At 40.5% G+C, this 27,603-nt stretch overlaps 1 protein-coding gene across 1 annotated transcript in view; it reads right to left on the bottom strand.

Moving 5' to 3' along the window:
* LOC128660264 (pituitary tumor-transforming gene 1 protein-interacting protein) overlaps positions 1-27,603 on the bottom strand; it is a 336,493-nt gene that overhangs the window by 257,244 nt on the left and 51,646 nt on the right. The window contains exon 3 of the mRNA XM_053714024.1: positions 11,839-11,947. Coding sequence (XP_053569999.1) covers positions 11,839-11,947 — 109 coding nt within the window. The remainder of the gene's footprint in view (positions 1-11,838; positions 11,948-27,603) is intronic.

Below are 27,603 nucleotides of genomic sequence, written 5' to 3'. Positions count from 1 at the left end.
AGATATCTATCCATTTTACAAAATTTTTCTGGTGGAATTACAATAGGGTCACAATCATCCAGAGTCGCTAAAACCTCCCTGAGCAACAAGCAGAGGTGTTCTAGCTTAAACTTAAAAGCAGTCATATCCGAGTCTGTTTGAGAGAACATCGTTCCTGAATCAGAAAGCTCTCCCTCAGACAGCAATTCCCTCACCCCCAACTCAGAACATTGTGAGGGTACATCGGAGATGGCTAATAAAGCGTCAGAGGACTCAGCATTTACTCTCATATCGGACCTACTGCGCTTCCCCTGCAACCCAGGCAGTTTAGATAACACCTCTGTGAGGGTAGTAGACATAACTGCGGCCATATCTTGCAGGGTGAAAGAATTAGACGCACTAGTACTTGGCGTTGCCTGTGCGGGCGTTAAAGGTTGTGACACTTGGGGAGAATTAGATGGCATAACCTGATTCTCTTCGGACTGAGAATCATCCTGCGACATACTTTTATCAGCTAAAATATGTTCTTTGCAATTTAAGGCCCTTTCAGTGCATGAGGGACAAATTTTAAGTGGGGGTTCCACAATGGCTTCTAAACACATGGAACATTGGCTTTCCTCAATGTCAGACATGTTAAACAGGCTAGTAATGACCACAAACAGGCTTGAAAACACTTTATTTAGTGAAAAAATAACAATCTGAAAAAACGGTACTGCGCCTTTAAGAGAAAAAAAGCATACAATTTTTCCAAAACTGCTTTAAAACAATAAAATTATTCCAATTTTATAATAGAAGCATCCTAACTATGCAGCTAAGTTTTCCCCACAAGGAAAGGAACACTTAACCCTTACCAGAAAAAAACGTAAAATAAGAAAAACAGAATTTATGCTTACCTGATAAATTACTTTCTCCAACGGTGTGTCCGGTCCACGGCGTCATCCATTACTTGTGGGATATTCTCCTCCCCTACAGGGAAAGGCAAGGAGAGCACACAGCAGAGCTGTCCATATAGCTCCCCCTCTAGCTCCGCCCCCCAGTCATTTGACCGACGGTTAGGAGAAAAAGGAGAAACTATAGGGTGCCGTGGTGACTGTAGTGTATAAAGACAAAAAAAAATTTCAACCTGATTAGGAAAACCAGGGCGGGCCGTGGACCGGACACACCGTTGGAGAAAGTAATTTATCAGGTAAGCATAAATTCTGTTTTCTCCAACATTGGTGTGTCCGGTCCACGGCGTCATCCATTACTTGTGGGAACCAATACCAAAGCTTTAGGACACGGATGAAGGGAGGGAGCAAATCAGGTTACCAAAATGGAAGGCACCACGGCTTGCAAAACCTTTCTCCCAAAAATAGCCTCCGAAGAAGCATAAGTATCAAATTTGTAGAATTTGGCAAAAGTGTGCAGAGAATACCAAGTCGCTGCCTTACATATCTGATCAACAGAAGCCTCGTTCTTGTAGGCCAATGTGGAAGCCACAGCCCTAGTAGAGTGAGCTGTGATTCGGTCAGGAGGCTGTCGTCCGGCAGTCTCATAGGCCAATCGGATAATGCTTTTTAGCCAGAAAGAGAGAGAGGTAGCAGTAGCTTTTTGATCTCTCCTCTTACCAGAGTAAACGACAAACAAAGATGAGGTTTGTCTAAAATCTTTTGTTGCTTCTAAATAGAACTTTAAAGCACGAACAACATCTAAATTGTGTAATAAACGTTCCTTCTTTGAAACTGGTTTCGGACACAGAGAAGGAACAACTATTTCCTGGTTAATATTCTTGTTGGAAACAACTTTTGGAAGAAAACCAGGCTTAGTACGCAAAACAACCTTATCTGAATGGAAAACCAGATAGGGTGGATTACACTGCAAAGCAGATAATTCAGAAACTCTTCTAGCAGAAGAAATAGCACCCAAAAACAGTACTTTCCAAGATAATAACTTAATATTTATGGAATGTAAAGGTTCAAACGGAACCCCTTGAAGAACTGAAAGAACTAAATTTAGACTCCAAGGAGGAGTCATGGTTCTGTAAACAGGCTTGATTCTAACCAAAGCCTGAACAAAAGCTTGTACATCTGGCACAGCTGCCAGTCGTTTGTGTAACAAGACAGATAAAGCAGAAATCTGTCCCTTTAGAGAACTAGCGGACAACCCTTTATCCAAACCTTCTTGGAGAAAGGAGAGAATCCTTGGAATTTTTATTTTACTCCAGGAGAATCCCTTGGATTCACACCAACAGATATATTTACGCCATATTTTATGGTAAATCTTTCAAGTCACAGGTTTTCTGGCTTGGACCAGAGTATCTATCACAGAATTCGAAAACCCACGTTTGGATAAAATCAAGCGTTCAATTTCCAAGCAGTCAGCTGCAGAGAAACTAGATTTGGATGTTCGAATGGACCTTGTACTAGAAGATCCTGTCTCAAAGGTAGCTTCCATGGTGGAGCCGATGACATATTCACCAGGTCTGCATACCAAGTCCTGCGTGGCCACGCAGGAGCTATGAGAATCACTGAGGCCTTTTCCTGTTTGATCCTGGCTATGAGCCTGGGAAGGAGAGGAAACGGTGGAAACACATACGCTAGGTTGAACGACCAAGGCGCCACTAATGCATCCACTAGAATCGCCTTGGGATCCCTGGATCTGGACCCGTAACAAGGAATCTTGAAGTTCTGACGGGACGCCATTAGATCCATGTCTGGAATGCCCCATAATTGGGTTAACTGAGCAAAGACCTCCGGGTGGAGTTCCCACTCCCCCGGATGGAAAGTCTGACGACTCAAATAGTCCGCCTCCCAGTTGTCTACTCCTGGGATGTGAATAGCAGATAGATGGCAGGAGTGATTCTCTGCCCATTGGATGATCTTGGTTACTTCCTTCATCGCTAGGGAACTCTTTGTTCCCCCCTGATGATTGATGTACGCAACAGTCGTTATGTTGTCCGACTGAAATCTTATGAACCTGGCTTTCGCTAGCTGAGGTCAAGCCAGGAGCGCATTGAATATTGCTCTTAGTTCCAAAATGTTTATCGGGAGAAGCGACTCTTCCCGAGACCATAGGCCCTGAGCTTTCAGGGAGTCCCAGACCGCGCTCCACCCCAAGAGGCTGGCGTCGGTCGTGACAATGACCCACTCCGGTCTGCGGAAACTCATTCCCTGAGACAGGTGATCCTGGGTCAACCACCAGAGAAGTGAGTCCCTGGTTACCTGGTCTACTTGAATTTGGGGAGACAAGTCTGTATAGTCCCCATTCCACTGATTGAGCATGCACAGCTGTAATGGTCTTAGATGAATTCGAGCAAAAGGAACCACGTCCATTGCTGCGACCATTAGTCCTATTACTTCCATGCACCGAGCTATGGAGGGTTGAGGAATAGAATGAAGAACTCGACAAGCGTTTAGAAGCTTTAACTTTCTGACTTCTGTCAGGAAGATCTTCATTTCCATAGAATCTATTATTGTTCCCAGAAACGGAACCCTTGTGGACGGTGACAGTGAATTCTTTTCTATGTTCACCTTCCACCCGTGAGATCTGAGAAAAGCCAACACAATGTCTGTGTGGGCCCTCGCTTTGGAAAGAGACGACGCTTGGATTAGGATGTCGTCTAGATAAGGTGCTACAGCGATACCCCTCGGCCTTAGGACCACTAGAAGGGACCCTAGCACCTTTGAGAAAATTCTGGGAGCGGTGGCTAAACCGAATGGAAGAGCCACGTGAAGGATGGAACTCTGAGGAAATTGTTTAATATCTTTAAATCCAGGATTGGCCTGAAAGTTCCCTCTTTTTTGGGAACCACAAACAGGTTTGAGTAAAAACCTAGACCTTGTTCCCCGGAGGGGATTGGGTTTATCACTCCCATCTTTGATAGGTCTCTTACACAATGTAAGAATGCCTGTTTCTTTATCTGGTCTGAAGATAAGTGAGACAGGTGGAATCTTCCCTTTGGAGGAAGTCCCTTGAACTCTAGCAGGTATCCCTTGGAGACTATTTCTAGTACCCAGGGATCCGGAACATCTCTTGCCCAAGCCTGAGCGAAGAGAGATAGTCTGCCCCCTACCAGATCGGGGGCTACCCCTTCATGCTGTCTTGGTAGCAGCAGCAGGTTTCTTGGTCTGTTTACCCTTGTTCCAGCCTTGCATGGGCTTCCAAGCGGGTTTGGGCTGGGCCGCGTTACCTTCTTGTCTAGCGGCAGTGGAGTTATTAGCCGGTCCGTTCCTGAAATTGTGAAAGGAATGAAAATTAGACTTGTTCTTAGCCTTAAAAGGCCTATCCTGTGGGAGGGCATGGCCCTTACCCCCAGTGATGTCTGAAATAATTTCCTTCAATTCCGGCCAAAAAAGGGTCTTACCCTTGAAAGGAATATTAAGTAACTTAGTCTTGGACGACACATCTGCCGACCAGGATTTTAGCCAAAGCGCCCTCCGCGCTACTATAGTAAAACCTGAGTTTTTCGCCGCCAATTTCGTTATTTGAAAAGCGGCATCCAATATAAAGGAATTAGCTAACTTTAATGCGTGAATTCTGTCCATGACTTCTTCATAGGAAGTCTCTTTCTGGAGCGACCTTTCTAGTTCCTCGAACCAAAAGGACGCCGCTGAAGTGACAGTAATAACACACGTAGCTGGTTGAAGGATGAACCCTTGTTGAACAAAAATCTTTTTAAGCAATCCTTCCAATTTTTATCCATAGGATCTTTGAAAGCGCAGCTGTCCTCTATAGGAATAGTTGTGCGCTTCGCTAGTGTTGAAACAGCACCCTCAACCTTCGGGACCGTCTGCCATGCGTCCCTTCTAGGGTCTACTATGGGAAACATTTTCTTAAATATAGGAGGTGGGGCAAAGGGTACACCTGGCTTCTCCCACTCCTTATCCACTATGCTCGCTACCCTCTTGGGTATTGGAAAAGCGTCTTCGTGCACTGGGACCTCTAAAAATTTGTCCAATTTGCACAACTTCTCTTGTACTACTACAGAATCACAGTCATCCAGAGTAGCTAATACCTCCTTAAGCAAAGCGCGGAGATGTTCTAGCTTAAATTTAAATGCTACTATATCAGGTTCTGCCTGTTGAGAAATTTTTCCTGAGTCTGAAATTTCACCCTCAGACAGCCCTTCCCTCACAGCCAATTCCGATTGATGTGAGGGTAAAATAGATAAGGCATCGTCAGCGTCTGATTGTTCATCCTTTTTTTTATCTGTATTTAAAACTGAACAATCACGCTTTCTCTGAAATGCTGGCAGTTTGGATAAAAGATTTGCTATAGAATTATCCACTACTGCTGTTAATTGTTGCATAGAAATAAGCACTGGCGCGCTAGGTGTCGCCTGCGCGGGCAAAGCTGGTGTAGACACAGAAGGAGAGGATGTAGAATTATCCTCACTACCTTCATTAGATAAATTATCTTGGGCAACATTATGAAATGTAACAGAGCTGTCCTTATTTTGTTTGGACGCTATGGCACAATTATCACAAACACTCAAAGGGGGAACACATTTGTCTCTACACACACAGAACATAGGTTATCTGATGGCATAGACATGTTAAACAGATTTAGGCAGGCAAACAATGCAATAAAAACGATTTTAAACAAAAACGTTACTGTCTCTTTAAATAATAAAATTACACACTTTATTTCTGAATGTTCAAAAAACTATGAAGGTAATATCCGATTTTTATGAAATTTGGACCCCAGTGTCTTAATGCTTAGAAAGTATTGCACAGCAAATATGGAGACTCTAGCTCTTAAAACAAGCAAACCAGAGCTAATTGTTGGATTTAACCGTTTTTATACACTACAATCCCTGCTACAGTATTGCTGCAGCATTTTACCTTCCTTAGGGGTCAATCATCCACAGAAATAAGCCTTCTGGAGTCACTTTCTGAGTCACAGGACCCTCTCACATGAAAACTGCATGCACTGCCTTGAAATCAACTGCACAGCTGAAGCACCAAAATGAGGCTTCCTCCCTCAGCACACTAGAGTGAAGGGGCCTTCCTGACTAGATTTAGGTGTCTAAAACATGCCAGATCAATAAAAAAACGTTCCCAAGTGTATATGAGCTTATAAAACAGTTCAAATGCCATGATATTGTAATAAAAACCAATCGATTTTGCCCCTAACAGTGTCTACCAGCATAAAAATCAAAAAGGGGAAGCCTGTTATCTTTTTTGCTGAGGTGAAAGAAAAATGGCTTACCATTTTCCCTGAGGGGAAAAATGACTGTCATCTAGCATTAGCCTGTGTTGTTAGAAGGAGACTAGTCATACCTGAAGCAGATGAGTCTGCAAGCTGTTACCCCCAACTGAAGTTCTCTGGTTTCAACAGTCCTGCGTGGTAACAGCAATGGATTCTAGTTACTTGTGCTAAAATCATATTCCTCTTAACAGAAATCTTCATCACTTTTCTGTTGTAGAGTAAATAGTACAAGCCAGCACTATTTTAAAATAACAAACTCTTGATAGAAGATATAAAAAACTACAACTAACACCACAAACTCCTCACCATCCCCGAGGAGATGCTACTTGTTCAGAGCGGCAAGGAGAATGACTGGGGGGCGGAGCTAGAGGGGGAGCTATATGGACAGCTCTGCTGTGTGCTCTCCTTGCCTTTCCCTGTAGGGGAGGAGAATATCCCACAAGTAATGGATGACGCCGTGGACCGGACACACCAATGTTGGAGAAACGTTTATTTCAATAAAAAATACCCTCTGTACCTCACCACAGCCGTGCTGTGGCGCCTACCTGCCCTCAGGGGTCTGTAAAACCGGGTTAAACCTTCGATTTGGCCCAATACAGCTCACAAAGGCCCACCGGAGTTGGAGCTTGCCTGATAAAAACAACTGCGCAACTGAGGCGCGAAAATAGGCCCCGCCCATCTCACTCGATGTCTCACAGCCCAAATGAACCGCACCAGAGCGGTCTAAAAACTAGCCATGTGGGTTCATAAACCCAAAAATGAAGCCATATGTACCCTCTCAATAAGCATGAAAAACATCTCACATAAAAACGTTATCAGCACTCCCAGTTATGTAAACGTTTGCCCACAAACATTCAAACCTCCGTGTCAACCATTTTTGCTTAGCCCATATATGCAAGCTCAGTAATACCCCTCTATATATTTTAGGATTACTGCTTACCCTCTCCCTCCTGGGGATACTGTCAACCAATTCTGAAATAACACAGTCTCTCCAGAAAAAAATGACTGAACATACCTCACTGCTTATAGCATGAAAAACGTTCCTCACACTGAAGTTTCTTAAGTGCTCCTCAGCCATTCTGTGGGAACTGCTCTGGATCTTAGTAACAACTCCTAAGATCATCAGCCTCCAGGCAGAAGTCTTCATCCATCTGCTGCCTGAGGGAAAATAGTACACACCGGTACCATTTAAAATAAAAAACTCTTGCTTGAAGAAAATAAAAACTTACATTTTATCACCTTTCACTTTACCCTTCCTATTACTTAGCGTAGGCAAAGAGAATGACTGGGGGGGTGGAGTCAAGGGAGGAGCTATATAGACAGCTCTGCTGTGGTGCTCTTTTCCACTTCCTGTTAGCAGGAGGATAATATCCCACAAGTAAAGGATGAATCCGTGGACTCGTATCTTATAGAAGAAATAAAATGTTATGACATTACTATTTATATTTAATGTTTTAATAATCTATAATCTGTTTTGAAATTCAAACTATATGGAAAATGAATTGGAAGAAATTACCTGAGGTAATTTTATGAAGATATCTTCCGCTTTTTATATTGTAAGGGAGCTATGAACAGCTACTGATGGTTGAATTGAACAACTGTTGTCATGTTGTCTAGTTGGATACCAACACTGGAACAAAATGTGTTACTGGGCTTTAGTACCTGAGACTGTGCTTTAAACGCTCATCAGAATGATATATGGGCCCATTGTAAATCAATCTAAGCCATTTTTATTAAATACAATGATTTTACCGTCACTACTGAAACAGGCCGATAGTTTTATATACTGACTGCATTTTATATACTGACTGCATTTACTGTCAATAACTATTTCCATCTAATATGAGGAGAGACCACGGCTTCGTTCATTACTTGTGGGAAATACATAACCTGGCCACCAGGAGGAGACAAAGACACCCCAGACAAAGGCTTAAATACCTCCCCCACTCCCTTCATCCCCCAGTCATTCTTTTTCTTTGCCTTTCGTCACAGGAGGATGGCAGAGAAGTGTCGACTGCACTGGGATTTCTCCCTAAGGTTGTGTCTGATCGCAATATTAATCAGGAGATTGTGGTTCCTTCTTTGTGTCCTAAACCTTCTTCTTCAAAAGAACGGTTACTTCATAACTTGGATGTGTCTCGAGCCTTGAAATTCTATCTTCAGGCTACGAAGTATTTCAGACAAACGTTTGCTTTATTTGTTGTTTATTCGGGGAAGCGCAAGGGACAGAAGGCTTCTTCTACTTCCCTATCCTTTTGGCTGAGGAGCCTGATTCGTTTGGCTTATGAGACAGCGGGACATAAGCCTCCTCAGAGGATTACGGCTCACTCAACTACAGCTGTGGCTTCTTCTTGGGCCTTTAAGAATGAGGCCTCTATGGAGCAGATTTGAAAGGCGGCTACCTGGTCCTCCCCTCCTTACATACTTTTACAAAATTTTACAAATTTGACTTTTTTTGGGAGAAAGGTTTTGCAGGCTGTGCCCTCAGAATAGGGTCCATCTCTCTTTTTACCCTCCCTTTATTTCATTCAGTGTCCTCTAGAGCTTGGGTATTTGTTTCCCACAAGTAATGAATGAAGCCGTGGACTCTCCTCATATTAGATGGAAAACATAAATTATGCTTACCTGATAATTTCATTTCCATCGTTACGAGGAGATTCCACGGCTCCCACCCGGTTCTCCGTTGGGCGGACCTAAATTTCTTTTGTTTTTCTTCTGGCACCTTTTATACCCTGATATTTCTCCTACTGTTCCTTGTTCCCTCTGAAGAATGACTGGGGGATGAGGGGAGTGGGGGAGGTATTTAAGCCTCCGGGATGTCTTTGCCTCCTCCTGGTGGCCAGGTTCTGTATTTCCCACAAGTAATGAATGAAGCCGTGGACTCTCCTCGTAACAATGAAAATGAAATTATTAGGTAAGCATAATTGATGTTTTTCCTTGCTGAAGGCGAAATCTTCTATCATCTAGCCTTACAAGACGAAATTTATTCCCATTTCCTTGGCATATACTTTGATCCTGCCAACTACCTGTGCAGACCCATAATAAATATAATAAAGTAATCGTATAATCAAGCACCTCTTTTCTAGAGAAAGCAGTCCCAACTTGGCTAAATCTTTCTTCATAATTTAAACATTCTATTCCTGTTATTCATTTTGTTGCCCGTGATGTAATCTTTTCTAATTCTGACTCTTCCTTTTTAGATGGAGTTACTTAAGAATGTCAAAATTCTGCTCAGAACAAAGAGGATTGAAAAAAGTCCCCGATCTACAAGATGTCAAAGTATTGGCTAAAGATAAATCTTCATGTTTGTTTAAGATGGAGTTTATTCGTTCTTTACTTAAAGAAGTGTTGATTGCATTAGATATGGAGGAGTCTAGTCCTCTTGATATTAAAACTACTAAGCGTTTAAATTCAGTTTTTAAACCTCATGTATTTATTCCAGAAGTTTTTCCAGTAGGTGGAAACAGTGTGAATTTTATTTAAATCACTAGTCAGTAAGACCAATTTATATCATGGTTTTCATTTTTAGAACAATACATTTTCAGATTATTTTTTCCAGTTTTATCAGACCATTACTGATTTGGTTATATATCATTAGATATGAATAGATAGAACATGAATGAATGACATTATTTGAAAGTGAACTATCTCCAGTTTAATTGGTTAATCATTCATATTTGATCAATTTTTCACCTGTAATTTATTGGAAGGAGGAAAATATATATTATATTAATAACAACACTTAACTAAAATAATAACAACATTATATTTCATTTTTAATGCTTGACCCTCCCTCCTCCCAATTATCTCCTTGTGCAGATCTATTCCACTCCAAACAATCTTCTATTCAGTGAGCTGCTTGAAACTTAGTATAGGTTGATTCTGTAAACATAGATTTGCAGGGGAGCAATGGCATTAAAGGGACAGTAAAGTCAAAATTAATTTTTCATGATTCAGAAAGAACATGCAATTTTCCAATTGACTTCACTTATCTAATTTGTTTTGATCTCTTGGTATCCATTGTTGAAAAGCATGCTTAGGTAGGTTCAGAAGCTATGCACTACTGTGAGCTAGCTGTTTGTCACTGTCTCACCCAATGTATTCAGCTAGGCCCCAGTAGAGCATTGCTCTCCTTCAACAAAGGATTCCAAGAGAATGAAGCAAGTCTGATATTATTAGTAAATCTGAAAATGTTACGCTCTATCTGAAACCCAAAATATATCTTTCATTATCATGTCTCTTTAAGGTCTATTTATTAACTCTGCATGTTGATTTTTTAACATTTTGCTGTTAATAAGATGCATGTTAATTCTGCAGACACAAATTCACAGTTTTGTGAACCAAGAAACTAATAATATGTGATAATATCTTCAAGATAGAAAAATTGTCCAAAATAATCTGACAGAAACCTTGGGGCGAGCATGACATTATGAAAGGATTAATGAAATTAATTTACCTTAAAAAAACCCCACCAAAACATTACAGCCATGAATATACATCTTGCTATATAATTAAAAACTAATCTTTATTTCAGGATGAATAACCTTTGGATTATAATGTATCTGAAATAGAAACTATCTTTATATAGATTTTTACTTAAAAAGAATTTTATTTAAAAAAAAATTTTTACATTTTTTTTAAAAAAAATCGGATTTTTAGTCAGCCTGGGAGGAAAAAGTATGAAGAATCTGAGATGTACTATTGGGAAACAATACTGTTTGCCCCAAACAGCTCTGAAAGCCAAGCTTACTTACACGCTTACCCATGACATATTTTCCTTCTGACATTTCACTGTGGCCCTATAGGTGGCTCCATGACAATCTTTTCACAGTGATATATACGCTTTGCCTGGCACTTTTCCGGTGACATACTTTATTATAAGAGTTTATCAGCTCCAGCCATTAAATGTCTATAACCAGCCAGATTCTAAGGATTTCCCTACATGACTGCAGCCATATTGAAAGAGCAGCTGACCAGACCAGGTAGCGAATTAGAATACGGCCTGTTATGGGTGCTTGAGGGTAGAACTGGGAAACTCTTATTTATGTGCAGCATTAGGGCAAAAAAATATGAAAAGACAAGCCACTGAGGACCCTCTGGCAATGCCCCTAGTATCCTCAGGGTTACATATACCACAGGCTGAGAACAAGGAGATAGTGGATGCAACTTTAAATAATTTCAACTTACTTCTATTGTCAAATGTACTTAGTTCCCTTGGTAACCTTTGCTGAAAAGCATATCCAGGTAGGCTCAGGAGCAACAAAGCACCTTTTTAAAGACAGTAAGAACTGGGGCTGAAATTAGCAGTTACTTAAATACATCTTCATTTTTATATTCCCATTTTATGATGAGCAGTAAAATTTTAGGAACAAATTATATGCATATGTATTAGGAGTCATTTACATTCATGAAGTGTAATTTGAATAATAATGAGTTCAATTTGCATGTTAATAATTGTATTTGCATAAACAGTTGCAATGCTCTAAGTCTGGCCAATTTGCAGCCCCTGTGGTCTGAAGCTTTCCAGTGACAAGTTATTTAATCAAGAGTGGCTTCAGAATCCTGTGAAATCTGCACATTATAAAAAGCCTGGTGACAATAATAACATATGGCAGTCTATGACCTTTTAATAGACAGGATGACTAAAAAAAAAAAAAAGGTTATACTTACTCCAACATACTCCCCATCTAGCATCTGACATTGCACACACTGAAGATGGAGGGAAAATGTGCCTCACTGGATACTCAAGGCAAGTCTTGTTGGTAATACACCAAAGGCACTAAAGAAGAGACAAAGGCATGGCATTAATGGGTAGAAATTTAATTATTTCCCTGATGGTACGATTTATTAGTTAAAAGGACAGTAAAGTGCAAATTAAACTTTCATGATTCATATAGGGCATGTCATTTTAAACAACTTTACAATTTACTTTTATCATCAAATTTGCTTTGTTCTCTTGGTATTCTTTGTTGAAAGCTAAACCTAGGTAGGCTCATATGCTAATTTCTAATCCCTTGAAGGCCACCTCTTATCTCAGTGCATTTTGACAGTTTTTAACAGCTAGAGGGCATTAGCTCATGTGTGTTATATAGATAACATTGTGCTCACTCACGTGGAGTTATTTATGGGTCAGCAATGATTGGCTAAAATACATGTCTGACAAAAGAACTGAGAAAAGGGGGCAGTCTGCAGAGGCTTAGATACAACGTAATCACAGAGGTAAAATGTGTTTTAATATAACAGTGCTAGTTATGCAAAACAGGGGAATGGTTAATATAAAGAGATTATCTCTATTTTTAAATAAAAAAAATTGACTATCCTTTTAAAGGGACATAGTACACTAGATTTTTCGTTACACAAATGTTTTGTAGATGATGCATTATATAGCCCATCTGGGAGTGTTTTTGTAACAGTGTATAGTTTTGCTATTTTTTTAATAACATTGTGCTGACCAAGCCCTAACGTATCAAATGTATACTGAAGTCTACAGACTCCTGCTGGCCCCTGATTGTCTAATGGGTCTTTTCATATGCAGGGGAGGAGGAAGTGTCTGCTCCTCCCGCTTTCTCAGCCCATTTCAGTGGGTGTTCCAGCCAAACCTCATCAACACTGCTAAACTGGGAGCTTCTAAGTAAGTTTTCAAAAGGTTTTATACTGGATTTTTAGATCAGTATCTGTGCATATTCTTCTTTATAGTATTGTCTATTACATGCAGTTATATGAAAAACATAATTTATGCTTACCTGATAAATTCCTTTCTTCTGTAGTGTGATCAGTCCACGGGTCATCATTACTTCTGGGATATTACTCCTCCCCAACAGGAAGTGCAAGAGGATTCACCCAGCAGAGCTGCATATAGCTCCTCCCCTCTACGTCACTCCCAGTCATTCGACCAAGGACCAACGAGAAAGGAAAAGCCAAGGGTGAAGTGGTGACTGGAGTATAAATTAAAAAATATTTACCTGCCTTAAAAACAGGGCGGGCCGTGGACTGATCACACTACAGAAGAAAGGAATTTATCAGGTAAGCATAAATTATGTTTTCTTCTGTTAAGTGTGATCAGTCCACGGGTCATCATTACTTCTGGGATACCAATACCAAAGCAAAAGTACACGGATGACGGGAGGGATAGGCAGGCTCTTTATACAGAAGGAACCACTGCCTGAAGAACCTTTCTCCCAAAAATAGCCTCCGATGAAGCAAAAGTGTCAAATTTGTAAAATTTGGAAAAAGTATGAAGCGAAGACCAAGTTGCAGCCTTGCAAATCTGTTCAACAGAGGCCTCATTCTTGAAGGCCCAAGTGGAAGCCACAGCTCTAGTAGAATGAGCTGTAATTCTTTCAGGAGGCTGCTGTCCAGCAGTCTCATAAGCTAAACGAATTATGCTACGAAGCCAAAAAGAAAGAGAGGTAGCGGAAGCTTTTTGACCTCTCCTCTGCCCAGAGTAAATGACAAACAGAGAAGACGTTTGTCGAAATTCCTTAGTTGCCTGTAAGTAAAATTTTAGAGCACGGACTACATCCAGGTTGTGCAGTAGACGTTCCTTCTTTGAAGAAGGATTTGGGCATAAAGAAGGAACAACAATCTCTTGATTGATATTCCTGTTAGTAACTACCTTAGGTAAGAACCCAGGTTTAGTACGCAGGACTACCTTATCCGAATGAAAAATCAAATAAGGAGAATCACAATGTAAGGCTGATAATTCAGAGACTCTTCGAGCCGAGGAAATAGCCATTAAAAATAGAACTTTCCAAGATAACAACTTTATATCAATGGAATGAAGGGGTTCAAACGGAACGCCCTGTAAAACATTAAGAACAAGGTTTAAACTCCATGGTGGAGCAACAGTTTTAAACACAGGCTTAATTCTGGCTAAAGCCTGACAAAAAGCCTGGACGTCAGGAACTTCTGACAGACGTTTGTGTAACAGAATGGACAGAGCTGAGATCTGTCCCTTTAATGAACTAGCAGATAAACCCTTTTCTAAACCTTCTTGTAGAAAAGACAATATCCTAGGAATCCTAACCTTACTCCAAGAGTAACCTTTGGATTCACACCAATATAGGTATTTACGCCATATCTTATGGTAAATCTTTCTGGTAACAGGTTTCCTAGCCTGTATTAAGGTATCAATAACTGACTCAGAAAATCCACGTCTTGATAAAATCAAGCGTTCAATTTCCAAGCAGTCAGCTTCAGAGAAGTTAGATTTTGATGTTTGAAGGGACCCTGTATCAGAAGGTCCTGTTTCAGAGGTAGAGACCAAGGTGGACAGGATGACATGTCCACCAGGTCTGCATACCAAGTACTGCGTGGCCACGCAGGTGCTATTAGAATCACTGATGCTCTCTCTTGTTTGATTCTGGCAATCAATCGAGGAAGCAACGGGAAGGGTGGAAACACGTAAGCCATCCTGAAGTCCCAAGGTGCTGTCAGAGCATCTATCAGGACTGCTCCTGGATCTGGACCCGTAACGAGGAAGCTTGGCGTTCTGTCGAGACGCCATGAGATCTATCTCTGGTTTGCCCCAACGTCGAAGTATTTGGGCAAAGACCTCCGGATGAAGTTCCCACTCCCCCGGATGAAAAGTCTGACGACTTAAGAAATCCGCCTCCCAGTTCTCCACTCCCGGGATGTGGATTGCTGACAGGTGGCAAGAGTGAGACTCTGCCCAGCAAATTATCTTTGATACTTCCATCATAGCTAGGGAGCTTCTTGTCCCTCCCTGATGGTTGATGTAAGCTACAGTCATGATGTTGTCCGACTGAAACCTGATGAACCCCCGAGTTGTCAACTGGGGCCAAGCCAGGAGGGCATTGAGAACTGCTCTCAATTCCAGAATGTTTATTGGCAGGAGACTCTCCTCCTGACTCCATTGTCCCTGAGCCTTCAGAGAATTCCAGACGGCACCCCAACCTAGAAGGCTGGCGTCTGTTGTTACAATTGTCCAGTCTGGTCTGCTGAATGGCATCCCCCTGGACAGATGTGGCCGAGAAAGCCACCATAGAAGAGAATTTCTGGTCTCTTGATCCAGATTCAGAGAAGGGGATAAGTCTGAGTAATCCCCATTCCACTGACTTAGCATGCACAGTTGCAGTGGTCTGAGGTGTAAGCGTGCAAAGGGTACTATGTCCATTGCCGCTACCATTAAGCCGATTACCTCCATGCATTGAGCCACTGACGGGTGTTGAATGGAATGAAGGGTGCGGCAAGCACTTTGAAGTCTTGTTAGCCTGTCCTCTGTCAGGTAAATCTTCATTTCTACAGAATCTATAAGAGTCCCCAGGAAGGGAACTCTTGTGAGTGGAACGAGTGAACTTTTCTTTTCGTTCACCTTCCATCCATGTGACCTTAGAAATGCCAGCACTAACTCTGTATGAGACTTGGCAGTTTGAAAGCTTGAAGCTTGTATCAGAATGTCGTCTAGGTATGGAGCTACCGAGATTCCCCGCGGTCTTAGTACCGCCAGAAGAGCACCCAGAACCTTTGTGAAGATTCTTGGAGCTGTAGCCAATCCGAATGGAAGAGCCACAAACTGGTAATGCCTGTCTAGGAAGGCAAACCTTAGGTACCGATAATGATCTTTGTGAATCGGTATGTGAAGGTAAGCATCTTTTAAATCTACAGTGGTCATGTATTGACCCTCTTGGATCATAGGTAAAATTGTCCGAATAGTCTCCATCTTGAACGATGGAACTCTTAGGAATTTGTTTAGGATCTTTAAGTCCAGGATTGGTCTGAAAGTTCCCTCTTTTTTGGGAACCACAAACAGATTTGAGTAAAACCCCTGTCCCTGTTCCGATCGTGGAACTGGATGGATTACTCCCATTAACAAGAGCTCTTGTACGCAGCGTAGAAACGCCTCTTTCTTTGTCTGGATTGTTGACAATCTTGACAGATGAAATCTCTCTCTTGGAGGAGAGTATTTGAAGTCCAGAAGGTATCCCTGAGATATTATCTCTAGCGCCCAGGGATCCTGAACATCTCTTGCCCAAGCCTGGGCGAAGAGAGAAAGTCTGCCCCCCACTAGATCCGATCCCGGATCGGGGGCCCTCAATTCATGCTGTTTTAGGGGCAGCAGCAGGTTTCCTAGTCTGCTTGCCCTTGTTCCAGGACTGTTTAGGTTTCCAGCCTTGTCTGTAGCGAGCAACAGCTCCTTCCTGTTTTGGTGCAGAGGAAGTTGATGCTGCTCCTGCTTTGAAATTACGAAAGGAACGAAAATTAGACTGTCTAGTCTTGGCTTTGGCTTTGTCCTGAGGCAGGGCATGGCCTTTACCTCCTGTAATGTCAGCGATAATCTCTTTCAACCCGGGCCCGAATAAGGTCTGCCCTTTGAAAGGTATATTAAGCAATTTAGACTTAGAAGTAACATCAGCTGACCAGGATTTTAGCCACAGCGCCCTGCGTGCCTGAATGGCGAATCCTGAATTCTTCGCCGTAAGTTTAGTAAGATGTACTACGGCCTCCGAAATGAATGAATTAGCTAGTTTAAGGACTCTAAGCCTGTCCGTAATGTCGTCCAGAGTAGCTGAACCAATGTTCTCTTCCAGAGACTCAATCCAGAATGCCGCTGCAGCCGTGATCGGCGCAATGCATGCAAGGGGTTGCAATATAAAACCTTGTTGAACAAACATTTTCTTAAGGTAACCCTCTAACTTTTTATCCATTGGATCTGAAAAAGCACAGCTATCCTCCACCGGGATAGTGGTACGCTTAGCTAAGGTAGAAACTGCTCCCTCCACCTTAGGGACCGTTTGCCATAAGTCCCTTGTGGTGGCGTCTATTGGAAACATTTTTCTAAATATCGGAGGGGGTGAGAACGGCACACCGGGTCTATCCCACTCCTTAGTAACAATTTCAGTAAGTCTCTTAGGTATAGGAAAAACCTCAGTACTCGTCGGTACCGCAAAATATTTATCCAACCTACACATTTTCTCTGGTATTGCAACTGTGTTACAATCATTCAGAGCCGCTAACACCTCCCCTAGTAATACACGGAGGTTTTCCAGTTTAAATTTAAAATTTGAAATATCTGAATCCAGTCTGTTTGGATCAGAACCGTCACCCACAGAATGAAGTTCTCCGTCCTCATGTTCTGCCACCTGTGACGCAGTGTCTGACATGGCCCTAATATTATCAGCGCACTCTGTTCTCACCCCAGAGTGATCACGCTTACCTCTTAGTTCTGGTAATTTAGCCAAAACCTCAGTCATAACAGTAGCCATATCCTGTAATGTGATTTGTAATGGCCGCCCAGACGTACTCGGCGCTACAATATCACGCACCTCCCTCTGAGCGGGAGATGTAGGTACTGACACGTGAGGCGAGTTAGTCGGCATAACTCTCCCCTCGTTGTTTGGTGAAATTTGTTCAATTTGTACAGATTGACTTTTATTTAAAGTAGCATCAATACAGTTAGTACATAAATTTCTATTGGGCTCCACTTTGGCATTGCAACAAATGACACAGGTATCATCCTCTGAATCAGACATGTTTAACACACTAGCAAATAAACTTGCAACTTGGAAATACAATTCAATTAGAATAATATTAAAATGTACTGTGCCTTTAAGAAGCACAGAAGATCTATGACAGTTGAAAATTAATAAATTGAAACAGTTATAGCCTCAATCCTTGTAAACAACACAACTTTAGCAAAGGTTTAATCCCATTAGCAAAGATAACAAATTCTGAAAGCAGGAAACAAATTACAGAATAAACGTTTTTTATCTCAGTCAAACTATAATTCTCACAGCTCTGCTGAGAGAAATTACCTCCCTCAAAATAAGTTTTGAAGACCCCTGAGCTCTGTAGAGATGAACCGGATCATGCAGGGAATACAATGAGTTGCTGACTGAAATATTTGATGCATAGAAAAAGCGCCAAAAAACGGCCCCTCCCCCTCACACACAGCAGTGAGGGAGAACAGAAACTGTCAGAAAAACAGATTAAGCAACTGCCAAGTGGAAAAATAGTGCCCAAACATTTATTCACACAGTACCTCAGCAAATGAAAACGATTTTACATTCCAGCAAAAACGTTAAACATAATCTCTAGTTATTAAACAGCTTTATGTATTTCTTACAGTGTAATTCTAGTGAAGTACCATTCCCCAGAATACTGAAGTGTAAAGTATACATACATGACATTATATCGGTATGGCAGGATTTTCTCATCAATTCCATTGTCAGAAAATAAAAACTGCTACATACCTCTATGCAGATTCATCTGCCCGCTGTCCCCTGATCTGAAGTTTACCTCACTCCTCAGATGGCCGAGAACAGCAATATGATCTTAACTACTCCGGCTAAAATCATAGCAAAACTCTGGTAGATTCTTCTTCAAACTCTGCCAGAGAGGTAATAACACACTCCGGTGCTATTTTAAAATAACAAACTTTTGATTGAAGATATAAAACTAAGTATAATCACCATAGTCCTCTCACACATCCTATCTAGTCGTTGGGTGCAAGAGAATGACTGGGAGTGACGTAGAGGGGAGGAGCTATATGCAGCTCTGCTGGGTGAATCCTCTTGCACTTCCTGTTGGGGAGGAGTAATATCCCAGAAGTAATGATGACCCGTGGACTGATCACACTTAACAGAAGAAATTTGTGTATACTGTTCCTTTAACAAAATGTTTAAGGGGATATATCAGTCAAAGCTGAAATGTGCATTTTTTATTTTGAATAAACATTTTTATTAGCAAAAATGATTCAATACAATACATCACTGTTTTAATGGTATACACACATAAGCTGTGCCTGTCCTGTACAGCAGCATTCAAACACCACTACTCTGACAGTCAGTAGTGGCTTGTAAGATGCAAATTAAGTAATCGCTGATGAGACACATGCCTATTCTTCCTCTGAGTTGGTGCAGTGTTTGAATAAGGGTGTACAGTGCATGTGCAGCATTTGTGCATAGGCTGCTGAAAAATTAATAGCTTTTACTAAAAGCATTTGTGCTAACACAAGTACATTACAAAATGCTTCTATAAAGAACTGAAATGCACTTATGCAAATTATATTCGAATTTGCTTTGATCTCTTTGTATTCTTTTTCAAAGGAACGCCTATGCACTACTGGGAGCTATTTGAAGACAACTGGAGAACCTATGAAAATAGGAATTTTTATGCAGCAACCAGTCAGCAGCTAGCTCCTAGTAATGTATTGCTGCTCCTGAGCCTACCTAGATATGTTTTTAAACTAAGCATACCAAGAGAAAGAAGTAATTTAGATAATAGAAACAAATTGAAAAATTGTTTAAAATCCCATGTTCTGTCTGAATCATGAAATTTTGGGTTTCATGTCCCTTTAATATCCCCTTTAAACAAAACAAAGTCTATTCCAAAGTTTTTATGATCTATATGCTGGGTCTGAATATCAGACAGTTTTATGTTCCAGCGGGACATCTGTAAATAGGATGATTGTATTATTATATAAATTCTTCCCTTAGACTATTTGTACTAAGGCGAAAATATTCTTCCAATAAGAAAACCCTTAAAAGAGGGAAAAACAAAATTTATGCTCACCTGATAAATGTATTTCTTCCAGATATGGTGTGTCCACGGGTTCATCTTAATTACTGTTGGGAATATCACTCCAGGCCAGCAGGAGGAGGGAAAGAGCACCACAGTAAAACTGTGAAGTATCACTCCCTTACCCACAACCCCCAGTCATTCGACCAAAAGAAAATGGAGAAAAGAGAGTAACACAAGGTGGAGAGGTGTCTGAGGTTCAGTCAAAAATTCTTATAAAAACAAAAAGGGTGGGTCCGTGGACTCACCATATCTGGAAGAAATAAATTTATCAGGTAAGCATAAATTTTGTTTTCCTCCTAAGATATGGTGAGTCCACGGGTTCATCTTAATTACTGTTGGGAACCAATACCCAACCTAGAGGACACAGATGAATAGGGGGAGGATAAAAACAACCATGCCTAAACGGAAGGCACCGCCGCTTGAAGAACCTTTCTCCCAAAAGCCACCTCAGGCGAGGCAAAAGTATCAAATCTGTAAAATTTGGAAAAAGTATTCAAAGACCACCAAGTTGCAGCCTTGCAAATTTGCTCCATGGAAGCTTCATTTTTAAAAGCCCAAGAAGAGGCAACAGCCCTGGTGGAATGAGCCGTAATTCTCTCTGAAGGTTGTTTACCAGCAGACTCATATGCTAGACAAATCACACTTTGCAACCAAAAAGAAAGAGTAGAAGCAGTAGCTTTCTGACCTCTACGTTTCCCAGAAAAACAAACAAAAAGAGCAGAAGACTTGCGAAAATCCTTAGTCGCCTCCAAATAGAATTTAAGAGCACGAACCACATCCAAATTGTGCAACAGACGTTCTTTAACAGAAGGAGAATTCGGACACAGAGACGGAACAACAATCTCCTGATTAATAATTTTTTGTATAATCAACCTTAGGAAGGAAACCTAACTTAGTACGAAGAACCGCCTTATCCGCATGAAAAATAAGATAAGGAGACAAACTGCAAAGCTGAGAGTTCAGAGACTCTCCGAGCAGAAGAAATAGCCAAAAGAAATAAAACCTTCCAAGATAACAACTTAATATCTATGGAATGCATTGGCTCAAATGGAGTCTGCTGCAAAACTTTAGGGTTAAGGCTCCAAGGCGGAGCAACAGACTTAAACACAGGCCTGATTCTAACCAAGGCCTGAAAAACGTTTATGTAACAAAACAGATATAGCTGAAATTTGACCCTTTAGAGTGCTAACAGATAACCCTTTCTCCAGACCCTACTCCAAGAGTAGCCCTTGAATTCACACCAATAAAGATATTTCCGCCATATATTATGGTAAATCTTTCGAGTAACAGGCTTACGAGCCTGAATCACCCAAAAATACCCAAATTAAAGGGACATTATACACTCATTTTTTCTTTGCATACATGTTTTGTAGATGATCTATTTATATAGCCTATAAACTTTTTTTGTTTTTTTTTAAATGTATAGTTTTGCTTATTTTTAAATAACATTGCTTTGATTTTCAGACTCCTTACCAAGCCCCAAAGTTTTATGAGAATACCGTCAGCTACCTGTTTGTGTAAAGGGTCTTTTCATATGCATAAGAAGGGGGAGGGGGAATGTCTTGTTTCCCACTTGCTGTGGGCTTTCCAGCTACCATTTCAACAGAGCTAAACTGAGGGCTTCTAAGTAAGTTTTTAAACAGTTTTATACTGGATTTTTATATCAGTATCTGTGCATCTTATTTTTTATAGTAGTGTCTATTACATGCAGTTATATGAAAATTAGTGTATACTGTCCCTTTAACTTCTCACACTACAGGAGAACAATTCCCCATTTTAGGGAGACTCTCCTGTGATTCTTCTTACGTTATTTATGCACTTACGTGCGAATGTGGGATGCAATACATAGGCGCACCTGTAGAAAAAACATAATTTATGTAAGAACTTACCTGATAAATTCATTTCTTTCATATTAGCAAGAGTCCATGAGCTAGTGACGTATGGGATATACATTCCTACCAGGAGGGGCAAAGTTTCCCAAACCTCAAAATGCCTATAAATACACCCCTCACCACACCCACAATTCAGTTTAACGAATAGCCAAGAAGTGGGGTGATAAAAAAAGTGCGAAAGCATATAAAATAAGGAATTGGAATAATTGTGCTTTATACAAAATCATAACCACCACAAAAAAAGGGCAGGCCTCATGGACTCTTGCTAATATGAAAGAAATGAATTTATCAGGTAAGTTCTTACATAAATTATGTTTTCTTTCATGTAATTAGCAAGAGTCCATGAGCTAGTGACGTATGGGATAATGATTACACAAGATGTGGATCTTTCCACACAAGAGTCACTAGAGAGGGAGGGATAAAATAAAGACAGCCAATTCCTGCTGAAAATAATCCACACCCAAAATAAAGTTTAACGAAAAACATAAGCAGAAGATTCAAACTGAAACCGCTGCCTGAAGTACTTTTCTACCAAAAACTGCTTCAGAAGAAGAAAATACATCAAAATGGTAGAATTTAGTAAAAGTATGCAAAGAGGACCAAGTTGCTGCTTTGCAAATCTGATCAACCGAAGCTTCATTCCTAAATGCCCAGGAAGTAGAAACTGACCTAGTAGAATGAGCTGTAATTCTCTGAGGCAGAGTTTTACCCGACTCAACATAGGCAAGATGAATTAAAGATTTCAACCAAGATGCCAAAGAAATGGCAGAAGCTTTCTGGCCTTTTCTAGAACCGGAAAAGATAACAAATAGACTAGAAGTCTTTCTGAAAGATTTAGTAGCTTCAACATAATATTTCAAAGCTCTAACAACATCCAAAGAATGCAACGATTTCTCCTTAGAATTCTTAGGATTAGGACATAATGAAGGAACCACAATTTCTCTACTAATGTTGTTGGAATTCACAACTTTAGGTAAAAATTCAAAAGAAGTTTGCAACACCGCCTTATCCTGATGAAAAATCAGAAAAGGAGACTCACAAGAAAGAGCAGATAATTCAGAAACTCTTCTGGCAGAAGAGATGGCCAAAAGGAACAAAACTTTCCAAGAAAGTAATTTAATGTCCAATAAATGCATAGGTTCAAACGGAGGAGCTTGAAGAGCCCCCAGAACCAAATTCAAACTCCAAGGAGGAGAAATTGACTTAATGACAGGTTTTATACGAACCAAAGCTTGTACAAAACAATGAATATCAGGAAGAATAGCAATCTTTCTGTGAAAAAGAACAGAAAGAGCAGAGATTTGTCCTTTCAAGGAACTTGCGGACAAACCTTTATCTAAACCATCCTGAAGAAACTAAAATTCTCGGAATTCTAAAAGAATGCCAAGAAAAATGATGAGAAATATACCAAGAAATATAAGTCTTCCAGACTCTATAATATATCTCTCTAGATACAGATTTACGAGCCTGTAACATAGTATTAATCACAGCGTCAGAGAAACCTCTTTGACGAAGAATCAAGCGTTCAATCTCCATACCTTTAAATTTAAGGATTTCAGATCCTGATGGAAAAAAGGACCTTGTGACAGAAGGTCTGGTCTTAACGGAAGAGTCCACGGTTGGCAAGAGGCCATCCGGACAAGATCCGCATACCAAAACCTGTGAGGCCATGCCGGAGCTACCAGCAGAACAAACGAGCATTCCTTCAGAATCTTGGAGATTACTCTTGGAAGAAGAACTAGAGGCGGAAAGATATAGGCAGGATGATACTTCCAAGGAAGTGATAATGCATCCACTGCCTCCGCCTGAGGATCCCGGGATCTGGACAGATACCTGGGAAGTTTCTTGTTTAGATGGGACGCCATCAAATCTATTTCTGGAAGTTCCCACATTTGAACGATCTGAAGAAACACCTCTGGGTGAAGAGACCATTCGCCCGGATGCAACGTTTGGCGACTGAGATAATCCGCTTCCCAATTGTCTACACCTGGGATATGAACCGCAGAGATTAGACAGGAGCTGGATTCCGCCCAAACCAAAATTCGAGATACTTCTTTCATAGCCAGAGGACTGTGAGTTCCTCCTTGATGATTGATGTATGCCACAGTTGTGACATTGTCTGTCTGAAAACAAATGAACGATTCTCTCTTCAGAAGAGGCCAAAACTGAAGAGCTCTGAAAATTGCACGGAGTTCCAAAATATTGATCGGTAATCTCACCTCCTGAGATTCCCAAACTCCTTGTGCCGTCAGAGATCCCCACACAGCTCCCCAACCTGTGAGACTTGCATCTGTTGAAATTACAGTCCAGGTCGGAAGCACAAAAGAAGCCCCCTGAATTAAACGATGGTGATCTGTCCACAACGTCAGAGAGTGTCGAACAATCGGTTTTAAAGATATTAATTGAGATATCTTTGTGTAATCCTTGCACCATTGATTCAGCATACAAAGCTGAAGAGGTCGCATGTGAAAACGAGCAAAGGGGATCGCGTCCGATGCAGCAGTCATAAGACCTAGAATTTCCATGCATAAGGCTACCGAAGGGAATGATTGTGACTGAAGGTTTCGACAAGCTGCCATCAGTTTTAGACGCCTCTTGTCTGTTAAAGACAGAGTCATGGACACTGAATCTATTTGGAAACCCAGAAAGGTTACCCTTGTCTGAGGAATCAATGAACTTTTTGGTAAATTGATCCTCCAACCATGATCTTGAAGAAACAACACAAGTCGATTCGTATGAAATTCTGCTAAATGTAAAGACTGAGCAAGTACCAAGATATCGTCCAAATAAGGAAATACCACAATACCCTGTTCTCTGATTACAGACAGAAGGGCACCGAGAACCTTTGTAAAAATTCTTGGAGCTGTAGCAAGGCCAAACGGCAGAGCCACAAACTGGTAATGCTTGTCCAGAAAAGAGAATCTCAGGAACCGATAATGATCCGGATGAATCGGAATATGCAGATATGCATCCTGTAAATCTATTGTGGACATATAATTCCCTTGCTGAACAAAAGGCAAGATAGTCCTTACAGTTACCATCTTGAACGTTGGTATCCTTACATAACGATTCAATATTTTTAGATCCAGAACTGGTCTGAAGGAATTCTCCTTCTTTGGTACAATGAAGAGATTTGAATAAAACCCCATCCCCTGTTCCTGAACTGGAACTGGCATAATTACTCCAGTCAACTCTAGATCTGAAACACAATTCAGAAATGCTTGAGCTTTTACTGGATTTACTGGGACACGGGAAAGAAAAAATCTCTTTGCAGGAGATCTCATCTTGAAACCAATTCTGTACCCTTCTGAAACAATGTTCTGAATCCAAAGATTGTGAACAGAATTGATCCAAATTTCTTTGAAAAAACGTAACCTGCCCCCTACCAGCTGAGCTGGAATGAGGGCCGCACCATCATGTGGACTTATTATCATTAGGAACAGGAAAAACTTCTGGAATAACCACAGGAGATTTAAATACCTTATCCAAACGTTTAGAATTAGTATCAAGAGGACCAGAATCCTCTATTTCTAAAGCAATTAGAACTTCTTTAAGTAAAGAACGAATAAATTCCATTTTAAATAAATATGAAGATTTATCAGCATCAACCTCTGAGACAGAATCCTCTGAACCAGAAGAGTCATCAGAATCAGAATGATGATGTTCATTTAAAAATTCATCTGTAGGGAGAGAAGTTTTAAAAGATTTTTTACGTTTACTAGAAGGAGAAATAACAGACATAGCCTTCTTTATGGATTCAGAAACAAAATCTCTTATGTTATCAGGAACATTCTGCACCTTAGATGTTGAAGGAACTGCAACAGGCAATGGTACTTTACTAAAGGAAATATTATCTGCTTTAACAAGTTTGTCATGACAATCAATACAAACAACAGCTGGAGGAATAGCTACCAAAAGTTTACAGCAGATACACTTAGCTTTGGTAGATCCAGCACTAGACAGCGATTTTCCTGTAGTATCTTCTGACTCAGATGCAACGTGAGACATCTTGCAATATGTAAGAGAAAAAACAACAACATATAAAGCAAAATTGATCAAATTCCTTAAATGACAGTTTCAGGAATGGGAAAAAATGCCAAAGAACAAGCTTCTAGCAACCAGAAGCAATGAAAAATGAGACTTAAATAATGTGGAGACAAAAGCGATGCCCATATTTTTTAGCGCCAAATAAGACGCCCACATTATTTGGCGCCTAAATGCTTTTTGGCGCCAAAAATGACGCCACATCCGGAACGCCGACATTTTTGGCGCAAAATAACGTCAAAAAATGATGCAACTTCCGGCGACACGTATGACGCCGGAAACGGAAAAGAATTTTTGCGCCAAAAAAGTCAGCGCCAAGAATGACGCAATAAAATGAAGCATTTTCAGCCCCCGCGAGCCTAACAGCCCACAGGGAAAAAAGTCAAATTTTTGAAGGTAAGAAAAAAATGATTAAATCAAATGCATTATCCCAAATATGAAACTGACTGTCTGAAAAATAAGGAAAGTTGAACATTCTGAGTCAAGGCAAATAAATGTTTGAATACATATATTTAGAACTTTATAAACAAAGTGCCCAACCATAGCTTAGAGTGTCACAGAAAATAAGATTTACTTACCCCAGGACACTCATCTACATGTTTGTAGAAAGCCAAACCAGTACTGAAACGAGAATCAGTAGAGGTAATGGTATATATAAGAGTATATCGTCGATCTGAAAAGGGAGGTAAGAGATGAATCTCTACGACCGATAACAGAGAACCTATGAAATAGACCCTGTAGAAGGAGATCACTGCATTCAAATAGGCAATACTCTCCTCACATCCCTCTGACATTCACTGCACGCTGAGAGGAAAACCGGGCTCCAACTTGCTGCGGAGCGCATATCAACGTAGAATCTAGCACAAACTTACTTCACCACCTCCATCGGAGGCAAAGTTTGTAAAACTGAATTGTGGGTGTGGTGAGGGGTGTATTTATAGGCATTTTGAGGTTTGGGAAACTTTGCCCCTCCTGGTAGGAATGTATATCCCATACATCACTAGCTCATGGACTCTTGCTAATTACATGAAAGAAATTAGAGTAAGATGGAGTGAACACCTTAGGAATGTGACCCATAAATGACTAAAACATAGTGTTTCTAGACATATTTGTCAAGAACACCATCCACTGATATGTAAGTTAAAAATAACCCCTATCGAAAGTATTCCTCCCAGCCGTCACAGTAACAGATTTACTAAATTAAGACAAAGGGAGACATACTGGATCTTTAGGTGCCAGACTCTGTTCCCTTTGGGTCTCAACGAGGTCATAGATTCAGCTGCTTTTGTATGATTTTATTGTTTCCCCATATATTCAGCATTTACTTGTGTGTGGATTATTATTACTTGTGGGTTTGAGTTACTATTTCCACCAGCCTACATTGTAGCACTGTTTATATATAGTACTTGTTTTTGTACAGTGGAATTTCAACACCCCCATATATTTTTTTGACAATCATTTTGATAGTAATTTTAGTATTAATTATTATCGACCCTTTTTAGTTAAGGATCATCTTGTGGGCTCCTCCAGTCACAGTATTTTTATACTGCCCCTTTAATTTAATTTATATGCCTTATTTAGTTTAACTTTTACACTCTTTTAGTACATTGTTTATTAATTTATACCTTTAATTTTTTGCACCACCACCCCTTTATTACCATTATTAGGTATATTAAATTATGCTAGTTAGGTAGTCACACTTTTATGCCTCTGTATTTAGGTATTAGTATCATTGTTCATAGCAGAGGACACTAACTCGTTCACCATCACATACCACCTATTATATCCATACACTTGTTTTGTATCATAGAACACATTATTATTTGTGATCCCTTCTGCATGTTTGTATATGATCCTGCTTGAGATTCCAGATGTCACTATATTTGAGCGGGTGAGTTGTTTGACAGTAATATCAGCAAGTGGTTGGTGTTCATTGACGTCTTTTTCGTCACAGATG

The sequence above is a fragment of the Bombina bombina genome, chromosome 5 (genome assembly GCF_027579735.1).
Source record: "Bombina bombina isolate aBomBom1 chromosome 5, aBomBom1.pri, whole genome shotgun sequence".
Classification (NCBI taxonomy): Eukaryota; Metazoa; Chordata; class Amphibia; order Anura; family Bombinatoridae; genus Bombina; species Bombina bombina.
This window is presented reverse-complemented; position numbering and strand designations above follow the sequence as displayed.